Source organism: Nyctereutes procyonoides, unplaced genomic scaffold (genome assembly GCF_905146905.1).
Source record: "Nyctereutes procyonoides isolate TBG_1078 unplaced genomic scaffold, NYPRO_anot_genome, whole genome shotgun sequence".
NCBI lineage: Eukaryota > Metazoa > Chordata > Mammalia > Carnivora > Canidae > Nyctereutes > Nyctereutes procyonoides.
Window position 1 is genome coordinate 577187 of NW_026575112.1, and position 11623 is coordinate 588809.

General features: G+C 36.2%; 1 protein-coding gene across 1 annotated transcript; it reads right to left on the minus strand.

Annotated features, from left to right (window-relative positions):
- Positions 1-2753: 2753 nt before the first annotated feature.
- LOC129514963 (olfactory receptor 1094-like) lies at positions 2754-3743 on the minus strand. Its single transcript, XM_055333652.1, has one exon. The coding sequence runs from the start codon at positions 3726-3728 to the stop codon at positions 2754-2756; it is 975 nt and encodes a 324-aa protein (XP_055189627.1). The 5' UTR covers positions 3729-3743.
- Positions 3744-11623: the final 7880 nt, after the last annotated feature.

Here is an 11623-nt window from a genome sequence, read left to right on the forward strand (position 1 = left end):
TGGCCTTTAAATGTTCAAGTGAAAGGGAGAGTCACACAACTCTCACTTTAAATAAAAAGCTAGAAATGATTCAGCTCAGTGAGGAAGGCATGCTCAATGCCAAAATAGGGTGTAGGCCTCTTTCACCAAACAGCCAAGTTTTAAATGCAAAAGAAGAAAAATTCTTAAAGGAAATTAGAAGTGCTTCTCTAGTGAACATATAAATGATAAGAAAGTGGAACAGCCTTCTTGTCAACATGAAGAAAGTCTTAGTTGTGTGGATAGGCTATCAAACTAGCCACAGCATTCCTGTAAGCCAAAGCCTAATCCAGAGCAATGGACAACTCCCTTCAATTCCATAAAGGATGAGAGAGGTGAAGATGCAAAAGAAAAACTCTGAAGCTAGTAGAAGTCATGAGGTTTAAGAAAGAAAATGTCTCCATAACATCAAAGTGCAAGATGGAGCAGCAAGTGCTGATAGGGAAGTTGCAGCAAGTTATCCACAAGATCTAGCTAAGATATTAATGAAGGTGGCCTCACTAAACAGCAGATTTTCACTATAGATGAAACGGCCTTCTACCAAAGAGCATCACGTGCTACAGGGATATCTTTCATGAAAGGAAGAGTCGATCAGTGCAATAAACGTTACTGTTGTCCTACTTTAAGAAATTGCCACAGCTGCCCCCATCTTCATCAGTCACCACCCTGATCTGCCAGCAGCCTGACACTGTGGCAAAACCCCTCTGCCCCCAGCAAAAGAATTATAAGTTGTTGGAAGGTGAGATGATAGCGTTTTGTAGCAATATCATGTTTTTAACTTGAAGTATGAACATTGTTTTTTTAAACATAATGCTATGGCACACTTAAGCTACAGTATAGTGTAAACAACTTTTATATGCACTGGAAATTATCCCCCAAAATTCATTCAACTTGCTTAATTGTGAGATTTACTTCATTAGTGGTCTGGAACTAAACCTGCAAAGTCTCTGTTGTGTGCCTATAATTAACTTTGAAGGAGATCTATCCTTGCAATGCAAATAAGGCCTGTTGAAAGCCGGGCTTAGGGGTGCCTGGGTGGCTCAGTCAGTAAAATGTCTGCCTTTGGCTCAGTTCATGATCTTGGGATTCTGGGATGGAGCCCTGCATTGGGCTCCCTGCTCAGCGGGGAGCCTGTTTCTCCCTCTTCCTCTGCTACTCCCCCTGCTTTTGCTCTCTGGCTCTCTCTCTGTCAAATAAATAAATAGATGATTAATTACTTTTAAAAAGAGAAAGCAAGGCTCAACGTGTGTATGATAAAGACTCTCTTCTGTACCTGCTTCTTAGACATGGGCAGTGAGGAGCTTTGCCATCTGCAAGGGCATCACAGGGTGGAGGGAAAACAGAGCCAAGGCTGAATTTGTACCAAGCTTGTAGAGAACCTGTAAAAATAGATTGGGGCTTAGTTGTGTCAACCCAATTCTGCCAGCTGGTTGTAATTTACCCTGAATCGTGCTTGTCTTTTGTCATATTTGAATTTAAGTATAATTTTGATTAATGCTAATGCCTGGTCTCTGTGTTCTATGAGGAAGTAAAAGTGGATTTAATGTCCATGTCCTGCATAAAATAATCAAAAGGGAAGAAATGCATCCTTACAAACAACATGGTAAGAACACCAGGGACTTGAACACACTATCTGTGGTCCCAGAATCACAGGCTGGGAATAGATTGCTGCCAATGCATAGATTAAAGGTTAGAACAGAGTGTTCAATCTGAAGTCAGATACAAATGACTCCTTGAAAAGTGAATTGGGATTATGTGAGTTGTGATCTTGCTATGAATGAGGTGGTATTTGCTCAAAATAGTCAGATATGAGTATAATGTTCATTTATAATTGCAACTGTGGGAGCCTATACAATTTGAGTTACATGGAGGTGAAAGATAGTACTACAGTTTAATCTGAAGAGTGAATGCATTTGTGACTCCATGAGTATGTGTGTGTAAATAAACCCAATATTTGTAAGATGAAGTCTTCTCCCCTAATACTTCAGAATATAGCTCTATATAGAGTTTGGGTCTTTGAGGAATAATTAGCTCAAAATGATGTTGTATCCAATATGACAGTTAGCCTTATAAAAAGTGCTAACCTTAAAAATAAAAACAGCTAATTATCTTAGTGGCAAAATGAGTTTATTCAAGAGTAGCAGAGAATTACATTTGGGCCATGCAAGCTATGGGAAAAACATTGGCAAGTTCAGACAACAAAGGAGAGGAGTTTCTCTTTTGTAGAGGAAGGGGAGACTTGGGAAAGGCTATTATAAACAAAAAGTCTATTGGAGTAAACAGAGTTCAAAGTATAGTGGTTTTGCATTGGCTGGGTTGTGACTGTCTCTCATTGGCTGGGCTGTTGCCAGGGGAGGAGGAAACCTTCCTTCCTCTTGCTGGAATTAGTAAAATATTGAATTCTTCTTCTCTTAGGAATATAAGATACATCTCTTCCTGTTGGTTCTCTTGCTGACAAGTGGTAGGGGTAAGTGCTGCTTCTGCTGGCCTCCTGACTCCTTTTTAAATTGGTTTCTCTTTATTCAGTTTCAGAAACAAATGGATGACACAGTTTCTGCTTGTGTGAAAACCACACTAGCAGTGAGTTGACTATGATCTTTATTTAAACATGTCCAAGAAGAATAGAAAGACACTAATAAATGAAAACAAAACACTTTAATCATAAATTTTTGATATGAAGACAATTACATCAGTCTTAATTTCTTTCAATTTGATGTTTAGTGTGAAAAGTATACTTAATTGGCAAACCAGTTTTTACCAAATACCCTTTTCACTGCATCTTTCACATCTTTGTTTCTCAAACTATAGATGATAGGATTCAGCATGGGAATCACAATTGTGTAAAATACTGACACTATCATATCATGATCCAAAGCATAGCTGGAATTGGGTCTCACATACATGAAAAGAACCGTACCATGAAAAATTGACACTCCAGTTAGGTGAGAGCCACATGTAGAAAAGACTTTCCGCCTCCCTTCAGCAGAATGCACCCTCATAATGGCCACCAGAATGAAACCATAAGAAACCAGGACTATCAGAATAGTGGATATCTCAATAGATCCCGCAAAGTAGAAGACTAGTAGCTGGTTTATGTGGGTGTCAGAACAAGAAATGGCAAGGAGAGGAGGGATGTCACAAAAGACATGTCTAATTTCATTGGATGCACAAAAGGATAGAGTAAAAGTAGCCACAGTGTGTAAAGTAGCATGCAAGAATCCAGCAACATAGCAGGAAATTATGAGTGGCACATAGACTCTGGGTGACATTCGAACTGAATACAGGAGAGGGTTGTAGATTGCTTCGTAGCGATCATATGCCATTGCAGCTAAAATAAAGCATTCTGTGGTCCCAAAAGTAATAAAGAGAAACATCTGTGCTGCACATCCAAGGAATGAAATGGTTTTATCCTCTGCTAGGAAATTGACTAACATTTTTGGAGTGACAGCTGAAGAATAGCAGGCATCCAGGAATGATAACACGCTCAGAAAATAATACATGGGGTTGTGGAGCCGAGAATCCCCAACGACCAATAAAACCATTCCCAAATTTCCTATCATTGTAAAAAGGTAGATTGCTAGAAATAGTAAAAATAGGAAAACTTGCAGTTTAAAATCATCTGTGAAGCCCGTCAATATAAACGTGGTGACTTCAGTCACATTTTCCATCTGAACCCTGCACAAATCTGAATCTGACGGCACTGCTGACATTTCAGTTTCTACTCATAGGTTCTAAAGACAATATTTTTTTTTTGGAAAATATAATCTACTCAGTCATATCCTCATGTTTGTCTCTTAGAAGGATGTATGGATACCTTTGGCACTGAAGGAATAAGCAGCAATGAAGAAATGGAGTCCACATGGATGCATTACCCTGAACAAACAGATTAAACAAGTTACTTCATTTCATTGTTGGCTAAATTTACCATGGGAAAAACAATGGCACTTCATGTGGTTCAATTTCCAGTTTTCCCATGTCTCTCCATAGTTTATTTTACTTTTATTGTTTTTCAAATTTTAACTTGGTACCAAGTCAAGATCTTTCTCTAAACATATGGTCGTTATCCTTACAGAGCTCTTGGGTGTATTTTGAAATACATTTCTGTGAAAAATGATTCATGGCCATTCCTTTACTGGGTTATGGTTGCTTATTGAATTTCTATATTTACTATGAAATAAATATCACCTGATAATAGATAATAAAATTGTATGAGTGAATTCTAAAACAATAAAATCATTATATAAGCACACCATAGTGTTTTATTACTGCTCTATTTTTCTAGGCTGTCAGACTGTTTCCTACCCAGTGGAGCATGAAGAAACATAAGCACATAACAAATGAACAAAATGTTGCAGAGTCACCAGTAAATGGATTAAAAGCCTCCCTCCCTGAAATAATTAAATATTGCATCTACCATATTTTGATGGCAGATTTTGGCATGGTGACTCTTGTTTTTCCCCTGCGTGTCATAGACCAAAATTTATAAAGGAGTGGAAAATCTATAGTGTATAGGACTGGTGAATTCAGTGAGCTACAATTGACTTATATCTTAAATGAAACACACCATGTTTGTTATACTGAGATACCCACACACCAAGGACAGAATGGGAAAACCAGCTTAGAACTATTATTAGAAGGAAAAAAAAATTCACCTTTATTTTCCCCCAAAAAATTCCTCCCAGATTCATATGAAAATCTTTCTTAATACATAGAATAAATAGCTTTTTGAATATGAGGGTTTCAAACCAAAAAAAAAATGTTCATTTGATCTTTAGAGAATTAAAGAGCAAAACAAAAAATGTAATTAAGCTAAATATTGACTTCTGTGTTAATTCAGGCAACTTATACATTACTCACGAGAACACACACACTCAAATGCTTTCTTAAAAAATAACTTAGTTTGAATGGTTATGTGATAAAATAACTTATAAAACCATCAATTAGCAACCTTAAAATGTATGATTGTATTGCTTGACCATCAAAAAATACATTTATGTTTCAAAATTTTTTGTTGTTTTCTCTTTCTCTCTCTCTTTCAAGAATCCATGTATTGTGTACATAAATATTTACTAAAGAGGATCAGATACAAAATAGGAATTAAGTAGGTAGAAAGAAACAGAGTGAAAAGAAATTAAAATATGAAAGCAAATTTTGAAAATAGACTAATAGATGGTCTACTAGAGGATTCCATTATGAAATACATGTTGACTGACATACATATGGGAAATTCCAGCTTCAATGCCGTTCTAACCTTTACTTAACTGATGTGTCTGAAGTAGCACACCTGTGGAAGATAAAGAACATTATACTAAGACTCTAAAATACTGGATTAAAATCTCAGAATTAGCACGTAATATGACCCGGGAATAGAATTCTATGCTCCTAACCAAAGATTAAGATTAACCAAAATTTTTTGTGCATCTCTTGTTCATCTACATGAACATCATGTGATTGCAGAGTGCTTATGTATGAGATGCACTAAAATATGTTTAATAAAGTATTTGCTATACGTGAGGGGCACATACACATGAAATATGACTTCCAAATTTTATTTAATTACAACAAAATAAATATGGAGTTAGAAGATCAATTTTTCATCAAAGCATTGAGCAATCAAAGAATCCCAAGTGGTTATTCTTTTATTGTGTATATATCTCTTAGATGACACTTACATATTAAAATACCAATCTCATGAGACTAAACCTAATGAATCCTAATATCCTGTGGTATCAGACATCTTAAAAACGTACCTCTGTCACTGCATACTGACTTTGGACATGTCAGTAAAATAATAGAATGTTTACTCAAATCCCCCCCATAATTTTGTCCATAATAATTTCCCATAACTCATATCTGATCATTTGTGTAGTGCAAGAAGGTAGTTTATGAATAAAGGTACATTTTGTTTCAAATTATGACAGAAAATATGAGGTTCATTTACTTTTCCAAGATGGTTCTTCAAACAGGCTTTTCTGTCAACTAACATTTAAAGACATTAGAACTGATTATTTTTACATCTAGCTGATTTTCAAAGACAGAAGCTTGAAAGGCAAAATACAGAACCCAAACTAAAATCAAGAGTTCTTCAACTCTAATACAGTCAGAAACAGACCACATGGAAAGCCATGAGAACTGTACTACAAACACTAAGCTTGAGAAGAAAGCAAGATCTGATAACAATTGCCATAAATTATGAAGTGGCTACAAGATGTTAAGAATTTTGTGTGCTTCATTTTGTGCAACCTACAAACTAAATAATTCAGATCCCTTTATTGATGAGAACACAGAGGACCAGCTGGAGCTGTAAATTAACCCAGCTCACATAGTAAATTACTAACAGAGGCAAGATTAAATTCCAGGTTTCTCTGTCACACGTTTTAAGCTGCTTCCACATGTCCATACTGAAGACCCGCTGTAACATGCGCTAATTCTGGAAGTGCTATCCCCTAGAATCAATACAAAATAATATCTGCATATGTTTGAATTTCTTTAAAAAGCCATCGGGCTTAAGTACACTTAAGACACACAAAATAAAAACCTGCAGTAGCTTGTAGATCAATTAGCTAACTAGCAAAATAAATTTTAAGTTCATCTATGATCCCAAAATGGCATATACTCAATGCCTGTTTTATAATTGATTTTTCCACCTAATGCTTTTCCTAAAATTTAAATATAGCCATTTATTACTACTATCCTCATTCTCACTGTTACCGCCCATCAAAGAAATTAAAGCAATTTTCTAATTTATAGCTCTATTGATCTAAATATAATGGAAATTTTCCAATTTCCCCTACTATATTCCCTGGAATACCTTCATTCAATTTTTAATTCAACAGTAAGTTGACTAGAAATTTCTATCTTAGATTTAAATTTAAAAATGTAGAATCTAGTTTGAAATTTAAGTTCATAGCTTCTAAAATATTTTGTAAGGTATGAAAAAACCTCTCCTCTTACCTGTGGAAATAAACTGCTCATTCAGTTAAGGTACACTACAAATATTAAGCATTTGGACTCGTGTGCCAGGTTCTCAAGCTCTTCTTGAAGTCCACAATGATGCCCCAAGGACAAAAAGCATTAATTCTCTTCTGGGACAGAAAAATAACAAGATGACTTAATTTTTTTTCCATAATGAACAAGTGACTAGTTCTGGAGTAATTATCTACATGAGAAAAATGACTATGTGATGCACTTTGGCCTCATATAACCTGATTCTCAGTGGGAAAAATATATGCGTAGGGCTGGGAAAGAAATCTAATGCTATACAACATAATCCTGGCTCTGATATAAATAGCTACATGCCATTGGGTTGATGACTTAAGTTCTTGGAAAATGTATTTTCTCCTTCATGGGAAAAATATTTGTTTCCTTCTTTCAAAATTCTGTAATCATGTACATAATGAAATAATTTGAAAGCATAACCTATAATGGACTTCAAAATCACTTAATAAGTCTTATTGTCCTTACTGAACTTTTATTTTTTTAAAGATTTTATTTATTTATTCATGAAAGACACAGAAAGAGAGGCAGAGACAATAGGCAGAGAGAAGAGACTCCTTGCGGAGAACCCAATGTGGGACTCAATCCCAAACCCGGGATCACACCCTGATATGAAGGCAGACACTCAGCCACTGAGTCACCCAGGTGCCCTGTACTTATTTAACTTTTAAAGTGCTATACTTCTACGTGGTTCAAGATATATATATATATAAGTTCATTGAGAGTTTAACAGAGGAGATACAATATAAATAAATGAATAGCAAGTATTGACAGGAGATATGGTGTAGGGTACAGACAACTACTGTATTTTATATAGTTCATTAGAATATTAGAGATGTGGCAGAGATAAATGTCAATTTCTTGCATTGTATGTGGTCCTGTCTTGTCTTGGGGATCCCATATACTAATCTATATCTTAGTACTTAGTTATGTACTTAATTTTTTTAAATTGTAAATAATACATAGATACCTGAACTGTACACTCAGAGTTTCTAAATTAGTAGTTAAAGAATGTTGGCCATAGAATATGGGTGAAAAAGAAAAGGAAGAAATAAAGGGAGAAAGAGAAGAAAGAAGAAAGAGAGGAAGGGAGAAAGAAAGAAAAAAAGGAAGGAAGGAAAGGAGGAAGGAATGGAGGGAGATGAAGAGAAAAAGAGGAAGAGACAAATAAAGAGAAAAAAGGAAGAAAGGGAGATAGAAAGGAAAAGAAATGGAAGGAAAGAATAAAGGAATGAAGGAAAAAAGAAGAAAGGGAATGAAAGAAAAATAGAGAAAAGAAGAAGAAAGAAAGAAGATAAGAAGAAAGAAAGAAGAAAGAAAAAGAAAGAAAGAAGAAGAAGAAGAAAGAAAGAAAGAAAGAAAGAAAGAAAGAAAGAAGAAAGAAAGAAAGAAAGAAGAAAGGCAAGGAAAAAAAAGAAAGAAAAAAAAGAAGGAAGGGAGAGAGAGGATGAGGAAGTTAGGGAGGCAAGAAGGAAGAAAAAATGATAGGCATCCCAACTGAGAAGACAGTATTTGTAGCCAGTTCAATTATGAACAAAGATATATTCATTAAATGCAAAATACCCACATATTCAGTGTAACTCTAATTAAAATTAAACAAGTGTTTTTGCAGGAATTACAAGATAATTCTACATTTCATATAAAAAGGCAAAGGAAATAAAGTAGTCAAAACAATTTTGAAAAAGAACATAGCATTGGAGGATTCCCATAAGTTGATCAAGATTTACCACAAAGCTAAAATAACATAGAGTGTGGCATTCATGAAAAGATAGACTAGATCAATGGAGTACAGTAGTCTTCAGAATTTCATTCACAAAACATAATCAGTTGATTTTTGACAGTTTCTAAGAAAAATTCATGGAGAAAAGATAATCTTTTAAAAAATGATGCTAAATATGTAGAATAACCTTACTCCTCAAAAAAAGGAGACAGCAACTCATTCCTTGCCCCAAATAAAAACCTCATCTCAAAATGGACCTTAGGCCCTAATATAAAACCTTATCCTATAACGTTTATAGAGAGAGCATAAGACATTTGTGTGACCATGGGTTAGTCACAAATCTGTATGTAAAACACAAAATTCATGAATCAGAGGAAAGAAAAATGATGAAGTGTTCCTCATAATTAATATCTGCTTACTGGAAGACAATGTCGCGGGAGTGAGTCAGCCTCAGACTTGTACAGAATATGTAATAGCTACCCTATAAACAGTATATCCAGAATATATAAAGATCCTAAAAACTCAATAACAGAGAGAGAAGAATAAACAATAAAAAATAGACATAAATTTAAATAAACACATCATCGCAGAAGATACACAGATGTTAACTGTGTATCTTTCAAGCACATGAAAAATTATTCGATAGCATTTGAGATGAGGGAAATATAATTTAAAATCACAATATAATCCTATACACCTATTAGAATGACTAAAAGTTTTAAAATATAATAGTAAATAACAGGGCAGCCCGGGTGGCTCCGCGGTTTAGCGCCACCTTTGGCCCAGGGTGTGATCCTGGGAACCCGGGATCGAGTCCCACGTCGGGCTCCCTACTTGGAGCCTGCTTCTCCCTCTGCCTGTGTCTTTGCGTCTCTCTCTCTGTGTCTCTCATGAATAAATAAATAAAATCTTTTAAAAAATAGTAAATAACAATAGAAAGTTCTCGTAAGGATACAGGGCACAGGGAGCTCTCATCTGTTGCTAGTAAGAAGCAAAATGGTACAGCCACTTTAGAAAACAATGTGATGTTTCTTACAAAGTGACAATACAGTTACCATTTACTCCAGAAATCTTGCTCTGTGCTCTTTACCTAAGACAAAAGAAAACATATGTTCACACAAAGTCCTCATTGCAATATTTATAACAGCTTTATTCACTATATTGCAATACTAGAAATAATCGAAATGTGCATCAACTAGTGAATGAATAAACTGTGTACGTCATTATCCTTACTCATTTCTGAGCTTGTTTTATTCTGGACTTTCTGATATATCCAGATTCTGCTGCTGCCCATGAGAAACTAATTTTTCATTAAGTCTCATATTTAGTGAGCTAGTAGTCTACTGTCCCTAAGAAATTCACTGGTAATTAGGGACTATTTTACTGAAAAATAAAGCCTCTCTCATTTAACATTTAATGTCCCAATACTATTTCCCTAAAAAAAAAATTGAGAATATTCTTGTTCCTTTCCCCCATCATGTATTTTCTTATTCATTTCAAAAAGACATCAGCTAATTAAGAATACTGTATCGTTAGCCTTTAGAGAATAACTTCTGAATGATTCTAGTTTATATTTTTACAAGTTTTGTGCATTTAACACATGCATGTTACCTCTTTTTTATTTAAAATTTAAACTGTCATTAATCTAAGAACAGATGAGCAGTAGAACCTTAAAAAAAGATATTGTCTAAGTTTTACAATACAGCAAAGCATATCAAGTTTTTCCACTTCCTAAAATTTTAAACTAGTGGAGATGGATAGCTGTTAGGAGAAATTGGAACTAGGTATCTGAACAATTCAGGATTTTTTAAAAAGATTTATTTACTTATTTATTATAGACACAGAGAGAGAGAGAGAGAGAGAGAGAGAGGCAGAGACACAGGAGGAGGGAGAAGCAGGCCCCATGCCTGGAGCCCGACGTGGGACTCGATCCCGGGACTCCAGGATCGCGCCCTGGGCTAAAGGCAGGCGCCAAACCGCTGAGCCACCCAGGGATCCCCCGTATTTGTCGTTTCTAATGGCTGAGCAATATTCCATTGTATACATAAACCACATCGTCTTTATCCATTCATCTTTCGATGGACACCGAGGCTCCTTCCACAGTTTGGCTATTGTGGACATTGCTGCTAGAAACATCGGGGTGCAGGTGTCCCGGCATTTCATTGCATCTGTATCTTTGGGGTAAATCCTCAGCAGTGCAATTGCTGGGTCGTAGGGCAGGTCTATTTTTAACTCTTTGAGGAACCTCCACACAGTTTTCCAGAGTGGCTGCACCAGTTCACATTCCCACCAACAGAGCAAGAGGGTTCCCCTTTCTCCGCATCCTCTCCAACATTTGTGGTTTCCTGCCTTGTTAATTTTCCCCATTCTCACTGGTGCGAGGTGGTATCTCGTTGTGGTTTTGATTTGTATTTCCCGGATGGCAAGTGATGCAGAGCATTTTCTCATGCTTGTTGGCCATGTCTATGTCTTCCTCTGTGAGATTTCTCTTCATGGCTTTTTTTTAAAATTTTTATTTATTTATGATAGTTACACACACAGAGAGAGAGAGAGAGAGAGGCAGAGACATAGGCAGAGGGAGAAGCAGGCTCCATGCACCGGGAGCCCGATGTGGGATTCGATCCTCGGTCTCCAGGATCGCGCCCTGGGCCAAAGGCAGGTGCCAAACCGCTGCGCCACCCAGGGATCCCCTCTTCATGGCTTTTGCCCATGAACAGAAATTTCACAGAGGAAGACAAAGATAAACTCAAGATGGATGAAAGATCTAAATATGAGACAAGATTCCATCAAAATCCTAGAGGAGAACACAGGCAACACCCTTTTTGAACTCGGCCACAAACTTCTTGCAAGATACATCCACGAAGGCAAAAGAAGCAAAAGCAAAAATGA